The 16,772-nt window shown below is 38.4% G+C and overlaps 1 protein-coding gene across 1 annotated transcript; it reads right to left on the bottom strand.

The window, feature by feature from the left end:
- Positions 1-14,442: 14,442 nt before the first annotated feature.
- Positions 14,443-16,683, bottom strand: rps28 (ribosomal protein S28). The gene is made up of 4 exons (XM_079649475.1): positions 16,573-16,683; positions 16,226-16,273; positions 15,373-15,495; positions 14,443-14,578 (listed from the first exon to the last, which is right to left on the bottom strand). The coding sequence occupies exons 1-3, from the start codon at positions 16,609-16,611 to the stop codon at positions 15,373-15,375; spliced, it is 210 nt and encodes a 69-aa protein (XP_079505601.1). The 5' UTR covers positions 16,612-16,683; the 3' UTR covers positions 14,443-14,578.
- Positions 16,684-16,772: the final 89 nt, after the last annotated feature.

Raw genomic sequence — 16,772 nt, 5'->3', positions numbered from 1 at the left:
ATATTGCTCTCTGACTGCATGTCATGGGAGAGAAGCATTTCCTAAATTATTAAATGTTCTTAAGCTCTATTATCCTGATGACAGTCATAAACCTTCACGAAAATACCGATAACCTTTAAAAAAAGCTTATGTCCATATGTTATTTTACTGATAGCTGAGATCATCCTTTAATAAAATAAATTTCAGTGTTTCAATATCCCTATTTCTTAGTCCTCTAGCGTTTTGTTATAATGTGACTAATGGATGAGGTCAGAGACACTGTGGCGCACGTCAGGAATTAAACAGGCATACAATTTGGCCTTGGTTGCTCTTCAGCAAATATCAGCTTCTGGAAAGCAGTGAGGACTGTGAGAATTAGGGGAAAGTTCACAGCAGACCTAGATTACGGGGCAGTCGTTTTTTTTACAACCCCGTCAGGGAGCTGTGCGTGATTAAGGGCCAGACCACAAAGAAGGAGCTGCTTAACCCTCTCCTGTCTGAAGCACAGACTAAGTAGGTGAAAGGTAACTGGGAGACTGCTGACAATGCTGAGAGGGGAAACTCAGAGCAGAGGAATTAAAGGGCTCCTTTCTTATGCCCATGGAATGTAACAAACTTAAAGCCTTGGCAGAGAGGGCCTTCAAATAGGATAAACGAGTCCTGCTGTGATTCAGTTAAAAATAGGTGTTTCTAATTGAACCTATTCTATATACAAACAGATTAGCTTTTGTTTGTTCAAACGGTACGATCCAATACAGCAGGATTATCACAGAATGGGAACACATCTCTTAATTGGCTAAAGTATAGGTAAAGAAAGGCGTGGTTGAAAAGATCTGTTTCGCAACATGTCAGTATTTGGGGACTGTCTAGTAGACGATTGACATGATTTTACATGTAAAGAACGCATATATGCATTCTTGCATTCTTTTAAAACATTAGGTGTGTTAAAGAAGAGCAGCAGGTGTTTTCTGCGCTGATCGATGCTGATAAATTACAGCTATTTGTCATACAAAGAGCTGGTTGTGGCGTTAAATGTAACATTATACAATAGCCAATACTTAAGCAGGAAAATTGTATGGCACATTTCTGGGAGGTATGAGTGTTGTTTGATTTTGTGAAGATACTGTAAATGTGGGATGACTCATTCTTGTTTCCATCATGACCGTAAAGACAGAAAAACCCTTGTGACTCAGTTGTGGAAGGAGAAGTGTCAAAAGTAGACCACAAGGCAAGTAAGTCGGATTGTATCAGTATTACAGATGAATAAGAACAAGAAGAACCAACAGACTACAGGTCACATTGTAGTCGAAGTAGACAATATATTCACTTGAGGACAGACTAGCAAAAAGATTCGATAAACATTACTTTTTTGGAATAATATCTAGTATAATGGGCCTTTCTCACAGTGATCAACGTTCTCTATATCATCTAATTCGCACTCTTAAACCACGTTATCAGAGTCGTTTGTTACTGATCATCACCGGATCAACCACACCTCCCAACAGCTGGTTACTTAATTTCCCAAAATGGCCGCTCCCATCTCTTGCCGGCTTGCTGACCTTTTACCCAGATTCCAAACACAGAACATCTGTAAATCCCAGTGCAGCCCCCACGTAGTACAAGGGGATGGAGGCAGGAAGAAAAGAAAAAAGAGAACAAGAACAAAAAACAGCCGTAAAATTCTGGTTCCCATGGATCGATCGGGATATGGGATCTTTTCCATTTGGGACTGTTTTATGTGATTTTGTGGTTTTATAGTCACAGATTTTTTTTCCCCGTCTATGTATGCCAGAAATACATATATGATTTTATCGGCCTTCAATCAATATTTTTACCAAAGTTGAAGACAAAAACTAAAGAAAAAAAAAGTTAAAAAATCACTGATATTTTATTTCTATCTGACCTATCAGATATGAACATATGAATATTGAAACAAGGCTTAATGTTGTTACATCATCAGATTAGGAGTCAGACAAATGTCACCTGCCCTACATGTATGTTCCTCATTTCTGATATCATGAGATATTCATGAGTGTCAGAGAAGAAGTGACCTTTTTTAACCGACTGCACAATGACCAAGGTTCAGGGTTAGTTGTTGGATCTCATGACTGCCTTGTGATTGAGTAGAAACATTTGTGAGGATGGATTGGATAGGTCAATCTATAGGGGCTTCAGGGCAGGACACAGTGGACGCTGCTTTGAAGGGGTATCGTACAAATAATGGATGGAAATAAGTTAGAAAAGGATTATAGAAGTTGTAAGATTTATATTTTTGGTTGGGGTGTGGTCAGGAATTTAAAGTATTTTAAGTCAGAACTTTTCTTTGATTTATACGCATGCCTTTTGAATTTCATAGCATGTAAAGCACAGGTGTAAAGGCCTCGGTTCAATAAAAGGGAACTACACCCATTTTTTTTAATCCATTCTTGTTATTCCCATGATCTAATACAGTCCAAAAATAAAGTAAACATGAGCAATTCTCTCCCAAATCTCAAAACTAGAGATTCAAAACTAAAATATGTATTTGTATAATTTCTGATTCCATAGAAAATGAATGAGAAAATATGCTATAGTTGACACTGAAAGCATGCATGGGGACGTTTTGAGTGTATATGGACATTTTCTGAGGACACTAAAGCTCATTTGGGTTTAAAAAACGAAACGAGATAACCCCTCTGTTCATAGTCAATAGAGAAGTTGTCGACTGTATAATTGATGTTATAACAAGTTAAGACTTTCTTCTCTGGTTTTATAGCTTGACTATAGAGTAGCTCATGTTCCCAGATTTTGTTGAACTTTCCTACGACAAGTAGATAACATATTGGAATTCTTTTTTTTTCGTGGTTTCATCTTAGTGTCCACGTACAGTAGGATATGTCAGTGTGTCAGACCCTGAATCTGGTAAGCCTAAAAGGAATGCAGCCATAATTGGTTATAAGTTACACCTGTGCCCATTTCCTGCTAGCGTAACAGTGTCACTGTTTCATAAATTTCACAGAGAAAATGATATATTTAGGGATTTATAGGTCTTTTTTGTATTTCCTTTTAAAGAAAAAAACTTTGTATATGGAAACAAACAACCAACCCCAAGGAAACAAACAACCAACCCCAGTTTTCAACCACACCATTTTACGTTTTCGAGAGACATAACCGAGGGACTGCACATTCTGCCAAAAAAAGGGAATAAATCAGTTTGGGCAGATAACATGGATATAATCTTCCTGATTCATACACCAGCCTGTCAGGTAAAACACACTACTGCCTCCTAGTGGTGCGAAGTGAGAGCATATCATTTATTTTTGTTCAGTCTTGACCCCTGACCATTTCATCACTGGGGCCCCTTTGGAGATTGTTCTGCTATTCTTGCCCCAGGAGCTGCATTTGAGTCTGCAGCAGTCCCGAGAGATAAGGTGCGATTTATTAACCTCTAGTTTAGTTCATAGCAAACAGGCCCAGGCAGGGAGAGGATATGAGAGATTTCCTGAGAGGAATCCAGCATGTGGTCCTCTGACATTTTGCACCAGTGTCAGGAGACTTCCTCAGTTCCCACGCAAATATTTGACTTGTGCCTTTTTATGACGCAAATACTTAAAATATTGACATGTGCTTAGCTTTTGTAACCTTCTGTAAAGTTTCCAAAAAGCAGTTTCTTCTCTTTGAGGTCAAAACCATAGTGATTAGTTATATAAAGCTCCAGTGCCCTGTTCGTGCAGCTGACCAAATACTTTAATCAACACTTACACACAGTTCATTCATGCATGGATCTTTCTTGCATGCTTAGATACACCCATTTCTACAGTGCACACAGTCGTCTCCTCTTACATTCCTTACATCTCATGCTTAGCTTACGCATGCACAGACGTGTTACGCGATACAGATGAATGTGTTTTCGTTATTGCTTGTGCTTGACTGGTTCAGTATTTGTTTGCCATGAGATACTTTTACTCTTGCTGATGGACGACCCAAATACTGCTCATGCTGCTCCCTCTGTACTTTCACTGTTCATGGACTAAATGAGTATCCCAGCTGGCAGGAAGCAAAAAAGCACAGAATGTCCACATATCCCAATTTGGATAATGTAAATACGTATAGACTGTGATTGACCTCAGCAGCTGTGTTTGCTGTCAGTTTTTGTTATGGTGCTTGAAATCTATACTGGTTAAAAAAAATTCTGAGCAAGGAAATGCTGCTTATATACTAATGCAACACTACTTGACTTGATGCTCAGGCAAACTGTGGCGATTACATTTCCAAAAGGTCGACCCTTCCAAAAAAAAGTATCTGACTTTTCAAATCAGGGCAGTTGGGAGACAGATTGCAAGGAGTCATTTCTGCTTAACCTTGATTTGTCAATATTTCCAGACAGGAAATTCAGACTTACACATATGCTGTAAAACAACAGGACTTGCTGAGTGTGTCAGTCATGCAAGACACAAATGAAGGAGATAGAATAGACTAGACGAACTAGAACTGGTGTTTAAAGAAGTATTTCCATGTTTTGAAAATATACTTGAGCAGTTAGGGCCAGGTGATAATGAGTTTAGGCTTAGGCTATAAACAAACTACATCATAGTTGCATGGCTGCTGCATGTCAATGCCGCTAAGCTAAATATAGACTGTTTTTCTTCTTGATGACATTTGCTAGTCTTATTTAGTCACTTGTTAGCAATCACCAACATAGAGGCTTAGGACATTCAGGAGTAAGGCACTTACATATTTACTGATACATTTTATTTTGTAACATCAAAATCTCTTAATCTTGTATAAACCACAGACCTTATTTCAGGTTTCTAACCACAAACACATTCAAAAAACTGTTGACTTTGAGACAAGGGAACCAGAAGTGGTAAAATACTGAATAGTTCCCGGGTTTTTGGACTGATTCCTGCACCACTCTTTTGAAAGTTCTATTTGTTTACTTAATAAAAAACTGATGTTTAGCTGACTGGCTAGATGTTTCACATATCCAGGAATTATGCCCAGATATCATGTAGTCGTAACAGTGCTATTGATTGTCTTATCTAACTCTAGAAAATGAATGTGCGTATTTCTGTAAACAAATTCACCTTAAATAATGTACATACAATATTAAATACTGAATTATGTTTGGCATAACACCATCAAATGTTGTATTAATGTAGATAAAGAGGAACCCTGCCGAAGTATATGCTACTGTTTGCTCAGTAAGAAATCCGTTGAGAGACCAAAACAAGTTGCCAAGGTCAAGGATGAATTCCATGCTAAATGCAGTAGCTGTAAATAGCTGAAACGCATATTTGCATTGTCCGGAGATTCTGCTCAAATGAGGCCGCTGTGGGTGCTAAACAAGCTCTCAAGAACCCATATTTTACATTTCATGGACCCAGAGCCACAGATATGATAAACTTAAGTCTCCCCAGAGTTTCTGAGAAATATTTTTTTCCCAAAGATTAGCCCCTTGGTGGAGCCCCTGTTATCAAGTCTGAATCCCATGAACTAATTGGCCTCATGGAACATTCAAATACTCCTACTGTGTTTACCATGGAGTAGGAAGCACTGAAGGGCAATGGGTGTAGATTTCTGATCACAATGATACTTATTCATTGCCCAATTAATTTTAATCAACAGGAGTTGGATTGAGGGGCTCCTTGAACTGAAGAGGGATCTGACTGTGTATGGCCTGTTCTGGGAAAAAGGCTTGTAACTGGCAGACAGCCTCTCAGTGTCAAGTGCTAAGCAGCTGGTGATTTGGAGAAGAAAAGGGAAAAGGAGGGCTTGAGTTACAAAGTGTTCTTCCAGAACAGTAGGGGTTCTGAACTATAATTGCGCCACTGCAGCTGTGCACTCTTTAGCAGGAACATTTCTGCAGAAACCATGCACTTGTTTCTTTTGTTTCTGTTTTTAAAAGGACGAGTAAACCAACCACCCTCTGAAAGTGCTTGAGTGAAACATACAGTCAGTGTTGCCAAATTGGGCTGGATCCTCTAGCATTGGGCAAAATATGAGGAAAAGCTTTTTGTGCTTGTGCAACACAGTGCTGTAGAATGAAATGCAGTTATAGTCCCATTTTGCTATAAGACTAAACAATGTATTGGCCTTTATTATCCTTTTGGCTTTTCACAGGCAGCTCTGATGAAAAGCCATTGTGTCATTGGCCGTGCACATGCCAGATTGTAACGCTTCCAGTCAGGATGCTTTCTGTTACCCCTCGTTAAAGTCAAAAATAACTTGGCTGTGTTATTTAGCCTTATTAAGATTTCTTAAAAATGTACGTTTTTTTATTTAGCTTTATTCATCAAGACCGTGACATGAAATGACCATGTTAGGTTGTTGGTGATCCTGAGTGCCAGAACATTAAAAAAAATCCACTTGCTATACTCTATTGATATTTTAAACTTGTATTAAATCAACGATCCAATCCTTGGTTGACTGACGATGTGAAGTAAGGTATTTTATGAGCACTAATCTGCAAGATTGTTGATGATCTCGCTATATAAAGTCTAATCGTTGTTTGAAATCCAGCTGATGATTGCTGGTAGTGTCATCCGCAGATTTACCAACAGAGTTCTCTTCATGTCGAGGGCTACAGTCGTGGGTGTACAGCGTGAATATGAGGGGGCTGAGCACACAGCCCTGGGGGGCTCCGGTGTTCAGCAGTAGAGCAGAGAAGAGTGAGTGTGACCACAAATCCGAAACTGCCTATTCAATCATATTTAGTATTTAATCATAGTTAGACTAAAGCTGCTGTTAGATTTATTGTTACATATAGAGAGAGCAAGGCTAGACAGTTTTTATGCAAGTGAATATTAAAAAAACACATTTCCACTAGGTTACCTGTATGAGGTTGCCTCATAACAGCACCTGCAGGCGTTATTTTCTCTAGTGGTTTATTTTTATTAAAACTCCTTGCACACATTTCATTATTATCAAAGAGGCATATTATTTTTGTATAAAAGAGGTGTCCGTTACATTTTGAAGGCACTTGTGAGATGAATTGGTAAATATTGAATGACGGGTAGATTTCTTTAGCGCGACATCTTATGGCAAAGCCACATTTGCACTTCAAGAATGATCAGATGTCACATCAAGTTAAGGACCTCTGACCATCTGTTATCTGCTGAGTCTCTAATGACTGACCTGATCCATGTTTAATCTTAAATCCTGAAACCTAATTGAAATTGAATGGCCTCAAAGTGCTTTCAGAATTGTGTTTTTTTGTGTTTTCACAATGCTGGCCGCAGGTTGTTTTCAAGGTTCAGCAGGCCGGACAAACATATTTAGTGAGACTTCAAATTCAAATTCAAAAGCTTTTATTGTCATTGTACAGAATACAACGAGATTTATAGTCACTGCTCCAGTGAGTGCTTTGAAAACAGACATATTAAAACACAGATTAAAAGGTCTGACAGTTTCGACCAGCAAGTAGTGCACACAGCTTCGGATGGTTATGTTGATGACCAGGATTAATAAATAAATGAATAAAATAGAATTATGATAAAATATATATGATAAAAATTACAGTGTATACATAGAGACAGATCATGATTATTGCACAGTGGGGATATGGGGAGTTATTTTTGTGTGTTTAATGTCCTAATGGCCCATGGGAAGAAACTGTTTGTGAATCTGGAGGTGCCGGTTTTCAGTGAACGGTAGCGCCGGCCCGAGGGCAGCAGGTCGAACAGATGACGGGCTGGGTGGGATGAGTCCTTCAGGATGGAACTGGTCCTCCTGAGGCAGCGAGAGCTGGTGATGTCTTCCAGGGAGGGCAAAGGGCAGCCAATAATCCTCTGGGCTGTGTTAATGACCCTCTGCAGACTTCTCAGGAGACGTGGGATAGCGTTAGTTCTAGTTAATTATTTAGCATGTAGCAGTTTTAGTCTGGCTATGAATAACAGTTGTTGTATTTTGTGTTATTTAGTTTTTGTTATTTGTGTTGCCTACTTTTAAGATGAAACAGTCTTTGCCTGCAGTAAAAATGCTTGGTTGCCAACTTGAGGTATGTTGGCGGCACACTTATTTCCAAGCAGTCAAAACAAAAATCATGTCCAATATTTGTCCCACTGACTCCCTGAGTTGATATCTAAACACTGGCATGATTAGCAGATCAATGCAATCTTTTATAGCAAGTGAAAGTAACCTTGCATGAAAATATTTTGGCTAAAAACTAATAAAAATTTCCAAGTCGTTTCCTGTTAAATATTGACCCAGCTTGGCTTCCTGCATAAACTCTCATCAGGTGTGTCAACAGCTACATTTTCTTCGGATGTATCATTTCAATTAAAGAGTCAAATTATTCCTGGATCATGTTATAAAAGCAGATTGAAACACATCTGAAACTCAACTCTGCTGTCAGATATTTGAGATTTGATCAAATGTTATTGACTGGTGTATCTCATATACTGCTTGTATTCCAATCAACACGATCTGTCCCTTTCTTTAGCTGTGAGAACAAGCCTGAGCACTAGGGAAACAAAACAGAAGGAACATAACACAACCTTTAACCCAGATAACCTTATTTGAGTTGTTCAAGGAAGTTGACTAATGTGTTCTGTACATAAGATGACTGTTGACAGAGTGGAAGACTTGCTGATTTATATAATTAATGTTTCTCAACGTTTGACAGTTAACTACTGACTCACTGTCTGCAAAACAAACTGTGACAACAGATGTCACAAATGTTGTAGAAGGAAAAACTTCAACATATGAGAAATGTTTTCCTTGCCTTCATTTAATTATTAGTATTTAGTTTGTTCTGTAAATATAACGCTGCATCTAAATCCTACTAATTAACACATTTGTTAAGTCTTTTCAAAACAGAAAGGCTAATTAGGTAGTTACCACTGCCCTGGTACCTTCAACAAATTTGATTGTTTAACTAATTAAGCTCTGTTGCAAACAAACGTGTATGATACTCACACATTTTGATCAGTCAGATGATTTCAACAAATGAACACTTGTGTTTTTGAAGCCTGAATGAAATTGCCAGAAGTAAATGGCTGGCAAAGGGTTATAAAAAAAACTACACCTCGGTCAAATGACTTCAACTTGCCTTCTACTGAGTAGATGAGTTTCCCAATGCAGCATGATAACGTTTAAAATCCCTAACAACCTCAGTAGTCTCAGTGCAAAGCATTAAAACGTAAAACTGTTTCTTGTGATTATACAAAATGTGAACATCTTTAAATGTTGATGTTAAAACAGACTTTATTATTTTTTTAAAAGAAGCTATTTAAAATTCCAGTTGACTTTGAAGAGAGGGTACCAGAAGTGCAAACATTTTAGTGTTTTTAGGACTCATTCCTGCAGCCCTCTTGAACAAATAAGACACTTTTCCAAAATGTTGAACTATTCCTTAAGGACCATTCCTCTCTTAACTGAAAACTGCAAGCAAGTAGTTCCTCCTCTCAGGTAAAGACGAACCTGAATCAACATTAAGATCACAGCTCTCATGTATAATGCACATAAGACAAGCCTGATCACATAACATATTTTCACTCAGTGCTATAGAAGCACTATTCAACCTGTGGAACAATACCCGACTGTTACTGCAGGCAGTAACCTGTGCCAGCATTCATGTGAGTCCAGTCCACAGGGATTTGTTTTAAAAGTGTTTACTCGAGGACGTGTGGCTACAGGGCTAGAAAACCGCTCTTTCTGTAACCCTGCCACAACAGGCCCATCATCAGCATTAGACCCTACGTTTCGGCCTGGTTTTGTTTCTGTCTGTCTTTGCACCTGCTGTTTGTGCTGGGACATTGTTATGCAGCAAATTGAAGAAATATATTTGGTCAAGTCACATGCATTGCAGGGGATGAAGCCTTAACAAAATAAATGAATGGCTTGTTTTTCTGTCCTTCACACAATGGAGCCTCCCCCTTTTGCACTTTTGCTTACATAAAAGTAAATCAAAAAAGTCCAAGCTGTGTTTGGCTTGTTTTTTCAACCTCAAAGTTGTCATTTAACTCGTTCTGGTTAATTGTTTCTGTAGGACATTGCTCTTGCTAACAAACATCTTTCATTTTGTATTCTTACTAAAGCTCTCTTCCTTTCTGCAGGTGGTAAAACCTTGGCTTGTCCTCCTTGAGCCTAACAAGAGCAGCCTCTCCCAATGAAAATGAATGGCAGGAAAGGATTATGGGAAGAGATGCTGGGTTTACTAAAGTTCAGAGTGTATTAAGATGCTTGAAAAAAGAGAAGGACAGAAACTGGCAGAGGCAAGAGAGAAAGAGAGAGGCAGGGAATATCTTATAGTTACCTCTGGGGTAATTATGTTCCCTGCATCCTATGGGCCCCATTTGCACATTTGCGGGCCGTGACCATGGCCAGGTTCAGTGTGTAAATCAGAGGCCTCTTCCCCCCCCCCCCCCCCCCGGACGCTCCATGACCTCCCTGCTGCTCACATCCTGTTAACCAGCATGGGAGAAACAAAGCCCCCGCCTCCATCTTTATTTATCCTCTGTGAATACTGTGCTTATTTTTACTCCACTGCATTTATTTGCCAATTGCATGCAAGCATACATTTGTATTTTAATCACTTAAGTACATTTTGCCAATATAACTTTTGTCAAAGTTTAAATGCAAGGAATATACTTGTCATTAAGCAATTATAAGCATCATCAACTAAAAGTAACTATACTCACACCTGCAAAACTGTCAAATTGTCAGCACTTTAAAATTACATCCCAGCTTTACTACTGGTCATTGAGGGAAAGCATATTAACAAAGATGTGACTATAAACAAAAACATCCCAAATGTGTTGATTTCTCAATCTCTTTATAGAGAATAGAAGAAAGATTTTGAGATTTAGATATGGCTCAACAACGTTCTTGTTCTGATTGATGTGTGCACGTGTGCCTCAGTGTTGCAGATCCCAGACAATGCCTGCAGACACACATGTCCACTGCTGCTGATCTCTCAGAGCTGAGTGTGACCTTGGCATGCAGATAAACTGTGAGTGACATTGGGGAAGATGTTTCCAACCTGGTATGCCTGTGCTTCAGGGATCGAAACGGAAGAGGAGAGATGGTAAACACATACCACACGTAAGTCTATATGGATGGGTGAGGCAGGGGGATGGAGAGGTGTGGAATTTTGTTGACAGGGGATGTAAGGTGATTCCGAGTTGTTTGTCAAGCCCAGAGCTGTTGTTGACTGTGAAGCCTGCTGAATAACAAACTGGGAATTCCCTTCAAGAATAAAACTTCTCTTTTCTTTTCATCTGTAGGTCAAAGTGCATTTAGAGGCTAAAGCAGCTGCAGCTTTTTGAACATGAGTCAGACTTAAGCTGTAGGACCTGTTTATCTGTCTTTTAGGGCACGTTGTTCACTCGTTTATTCTCACGTGGGGCACTGGAGGTTCACTCTGCTGTAGATGAATGCTAGCATGTGGGCGGATTTCTATAAAATAAATTCTGTTTACCCAGAAAGGAAAAAAAAAGTTTTTCAGTCTCACTCTTGCATATAACTCTGTCTCTACTTCAAGTGCAAGCCATCTTCTTGGTTTTGCATGTCTAACTTTAACTTAAGGAATAGCTGCCAAGAATTAATTGGTTGGTGTCAGTTGACACTTTGGTTACTAGCCACAATGCTGGTTGTGTTTTTACCTTTTGAGTCTGTGTGTATGTCTTCATGGCAAAGTTGGGGAAACATACTGTAGCAGGAACTACCACAGAGGAGGTTTTGAGTACTGTGCCAGGTTTTATATTTCTGTCTCTCTATTTCTGTTTATTCATTTCATCACGGTGATGGTCCCTGGCCACATTATTTGGTAGATTGAGATCAAATGAAGGCTGAGTTTGAAGATGGGTGTGGTCCCTGGTCTGAGGAAGGGTGGCAGAATTTGTGGGGCAGGAGGTAGGGAAAGGTTCTATGTCGTCCCCCATCACACCCACTTAGCACTCCTGGCCCAATTTAGCCTCGCTGCCAGTCTGATCCTATCGCAGACGGTCTCTAGTTTCACATTATTGTTGATGCTCTCTTGGCAAGAGCCACAGTATTTATTGGAAGTTTCAAAGGCTCAAGACGCAGCTGCAATACTCTTTTCATTGGTACATGTATTTATATGATGGTAAATAATCTGCACAGTGAGAAAACAAATGTATACACTTTTTTCATTCTGCACGGATATGCCGATGACTATGACAACCAAAAGCACAATGCTTTTATAGTCGTTTTCCAGCATTCTCTTTTCAACACCAGTAGAACATATAAGGGATTTGGGCCTATCTTGTTAAAATAGGGTCCAATACATTTTCAAACTAGTGAGAATAGAAGCTAATAACAGTTTGACATGTTTGTCGGTTATGATTTACGGCGTGTTTTAACTTGTTGAAAGGTTCCACTGCTTGCAAGCCAAAGCCATAAGAAAAACAAGCAACCATAAAAAGCTGTGTGGTGTAAACAAAACAGTGGAAAAAGTTGTAGTGTGTTTTTAATATGGTGAGTGTTTTAGTTATTTAACAAATATGAAATGCTGAATCAATACACTGTTTATATACCTGTCAAAGCAGTATGGTATAGTACCACTGTGCCTGGTAAATACACTGCTTTCACATCACATGCACTGTTGATTTTAAGTAAAATAAAGTCATTTTTCTCCACTACCACCATTCAAAGCTCTGTGCAAAGTAGGTCAAACTGAGACGGAAAGTATAAGGACATTTAACATACAGAATACATTCTGCAGCCAAAGCCCAACACACAAATCAAACTGCTTTCCTGCTCAAACATTTGACTCCTTCATAAACCTCAAACTGGAGTTCACCCAAATACCTTCTTGCTGAAAAAACAAGCCTGTCAACCAAAATCTTTAATATATAAAAATGTGAGGTTAGAAACATTTATCCAAGATCATGCATTGTAAAAAGTAATTGGCTTTAAGTTATTTTAAAACTGAGCAGTGATAGATCAAGCTATTCAGCATCAGATCATCATTTGTATTAGCATCCCCATTAGCACTAGCACTTGCTAATATTATTAAAGCTCTGGCTTCATAGATTGTATTGTAAGAAGCAAAAGTTGATCCAGAAGACACAGGACAAATAAAACCGCATGAAATAGGGTGGGACTCATTTGAAATGTCTCAATAATTATTCAAAACCTACCAAGACTGCCAGTAGACTGATCTGTATTCAATCATCAGGATTTGTTCTTACAATGCAGGAAGGATTTCTGCACATTGACAACACTTGATTCACATGACATAAGCTTTGATACACCTTGAAAAGGCAATTTAGGGGCGTGAGAATATGCCTTGACGACGCCATGAATCCTTGCAGCCAACAGATAAGTGGTTTCAGACAAAGTGTCACACCCAGGAACACGAGTGGAAAGCATCTCCACTGGCATCAGCCGTAATGTTCTGTTCAGTCATTGCACTTGTTATTATCCACAAGTGTAGAACAAGTTAAAGTCAGGGGAGGTGGGCTGGGAATAGGTTCTTAAAGTGGGTAGTTTGCCAAGAGGCTTGTTTTAAAACAACTCATCCTTCAAGACAAGACTCGGGGATGAAAGCCTGTATTTGTTTTCTGATCAGTGAAATTAATTTAAACTCCCCAAACTAGGAGTGATGCTGCCCTCTGTTGGAAAGAATGTAATACACAACCTTTTTTCCATGATATAGGCCTAGTGAACCAAATGAAGACATTGCATCTGTGAATGTCTTCAAGAATTTTATCAGACAAACTCACTACACTGCGCGGATGCCGGATGGGCTGATATTAAAATTGCTCAACAAAATAATTGCAAGCTTCCATGCTAGTAAGAAAACAATATCCTTTTTTGTGGCAGTAAGTAAAAAATGAGGCTATCGTGTATTACTCTATACATTGCTAAGTAGCCAATTATCTAATGTAGTCGTTTTATATTATCCAAAGTGACTTTTATCTTAAAAACTAAATATAGCTTCAGTAAAGCATGATTATACCTTTGCATTCAATTGAAATGGGAGTTTCATCCTACAGGCCATAGGGATGTTAAACACCTGAACTTTTGAAAGAAGATACATCAGTTTGCAACTCACATATCAATATTCCAATTACTGTATATAGACTATTCTGCACAGTTTCTATCATTCTTTATTTACTTGTACTATTTTATCTGTTTATTGTGTTGCACTGTTGGAGGAGCCTGTGACCTAATATTTTCATAACTGCACCGTAGCTATACACACACACAAAAAGCCTTGAAAATCTAGATTTTTGATAATTTCAAAAAGGATACAAATCTCATAACTAAATCCTCTCACAACATCCACATTATAAACTAAATATTTACTACATTAGCATATTTATTTAAACAAGATGTCATCACTGATGTAAAGGAAGGACAATTCTGCAATGGATTTACACACTGGTGTGAAATAATCACTAATATGCCTAAAGCTTGGACACAACCATGAGTAAAAAGTCATGCAAATGTAATGATAATATTTATGGGAACAGTTTTTATTTACTATGAACGAAGTAAAAACAGAACACCAACTGTGATCTTAACCAAATTTATTTCATAGCATCTGAACAAGTGTCAAATAAGACCACATTTATTTCATAGCATCTGAACAAGTGATATCGAGTCATTCCTCACTGTATTGGTCTCGCATCTCACAGCTCAGGGGGCACTGCAAAGAGAAACAAATTGAAAAAGGTCAACACACAACCTCAAACTCAACCATTATAATAAAAACAACATTTTCCAGTATAAAACCGCAGGGTCTTTAGTTCAGGTAACGCATTGCTAAATCTCATGTGTAATTTGTGAATAGACAGTGCTACGTATTCGAGTCAGCCACCTGTACCCTTCACTCGTCTGGTGATTCAGGAGGAAATAAGTCCACGAAGAGTAAACCGAGTGCAGTCATGACAAGCTTACAATATGAGTGGTAGACAACCATTCATCACTAGGTTTACTAAGATAAATATGAATCTGTTTCATAATCCTCCATTTGAGAAGCTTAGCGTTTCTGTTACTGAGTGTCAAAGAGCTCTAGATTAAATTCTACGGTCATTTCATAAAGAGAGACTATAGTGTTTTTATATTTGACTGTATTAAAATATGTTTTAATAACATGTGGTCTGACATACATACAGAGGACATGACATAGGAAAACCTTTTTATAAGCTTTTTTCTTTGTGAGTCAACACTTGTTGCAGGATTCCAATATTAACTTGCTGAACATTGTGCTTGAGCAGAGATTATTTCTGGTTGCACAAGCTATTTAGCGAGACAAGATTTATCTAAATATTTTTTATACTCACTTTATTGTATTATATGATACAATGCCCATTTCAAAATAGCAGCCCAAGCCAATGTTTTTTAGATAGTTCTCTAATGCACAAAGTTAGCTTGATGTACTCTAACACCTACTAGTGAACGCTCCTAACAGACACGACTGACTGGGTTTATTCCCCTCACCTATCGTAGCCTCCTGGCTTCTCTTTCAGACTCCAGAAGTGTCAGCACATCTCCCTCTCTGACGGGGCCCTTCACGTTCCTGATGATGGAGCGGTTGCTGTCGTCCATGAACTCAACACGGACCTGTGTGTTCAGATGAAGAGACATGATTACAATTAGAAAGAGACGCACAGGTACATCCTGAAGTTAGTGTTCTACACAGGTATTACCATTATCTATATATTGCCATTTTAGTAAATACACAGAAGCTTGTTGAATGTTCAAATGTAATGGTGTATCATAACAATATACTTTATTGATCCCCAGGGGAAATTGAACTGTGCAACATACTTTTACTATCCTACATGTGTTTAATACCTTTAGTTACCAAGAACATTTGGATTTATGGTGTGATATATAATCAACCCTTAAAATACTTAAGTTACACCTGAAGTAAATTCACAAGCTACCCTGCATTATACAAAATCATTCAAACTAGCTGCACCTTTACCAGCTTTGATAATTTAATAAATCAATATTTATAATAAAAACAAATGTTATAACTTATTCTGAAATGGGCCAATCTGCATAATGAGTACTTATAAGTACGTATTTTCCGTATATTGTATGCCAATACTTTTCCTTGAGTACCTTTTGATTGCAGGACTTGTAACAGAGTATTCCTTCACTCTTTTACTCAAGTAAAAGATGAGTACTTTTTCCACCTCAGCTTGTGACTAAAACGCAAGCCTTTGCGTAGATTTGGGGATGTACTGCGTTTTTAAAATATAATTATGAAAGCTTTTGCTCAACAAAAGACGCGATCAGGGACAAGCCCTGTATTAAATGGGTAAAATGCTAACCGTTAGCATACCTGTGTACATTGTCCCTGGGAACCAGTTCTTCCGAGCACCTTGGTGACCTGTTAAAAAAAACCACAAGTTATAATGTAGATGCGACATGTTAAATTAAGCTTGTTTTCTTGTGTGAACTAGAAACAGTATCGAACAGTCTACAACAGGTTAACAGTGAACTAGCTGGCAGGCTGTAGCATGGATAGGCCTCCATGTTGGAGGCATGAGCGCCGCTGTGCCTCCGCTAAACTATGTTCTAAAGTAGTTTTAGCTTCAATATTCTAGGACCGTATATTACATTATTCGTTACTGTAGCCCTCTATCCGTTCGGATATGATTATTTTCGTCTTATTGTGCATTTTCTTACTCTGGCGAGCTTGATCGGCTGCACGCGGCTGGCGTCCATGTTGTCAGGTTAGACCGGAAAGGATGTCACTTGGTGCGCGGCAGTGATATATAGTAAATGTAATTCTTGTTTGTTTTTTTTACGTCCCAATTTTGTTTAAAATGTTATCAAATCAAAACAATCATATATTAAAAATAAATGTATAAATAACACGCAATATT

This window comes from Notothenia rossii (assembly GCF_949606895.1).
Source record: "Notothenia rossii genome assembly, chromosome: 9".
Lineage (NCBI taxonomy): Eukaryota > Metazoa > Chordata > Actinopteri > Perciformes > Nototheniidae > Notothenia > Notothenia rossii.
Note: the sequence above shows the minus strand (reverse complement) of the source record. Positions and strands in the feature narration are given on the sequence as shown.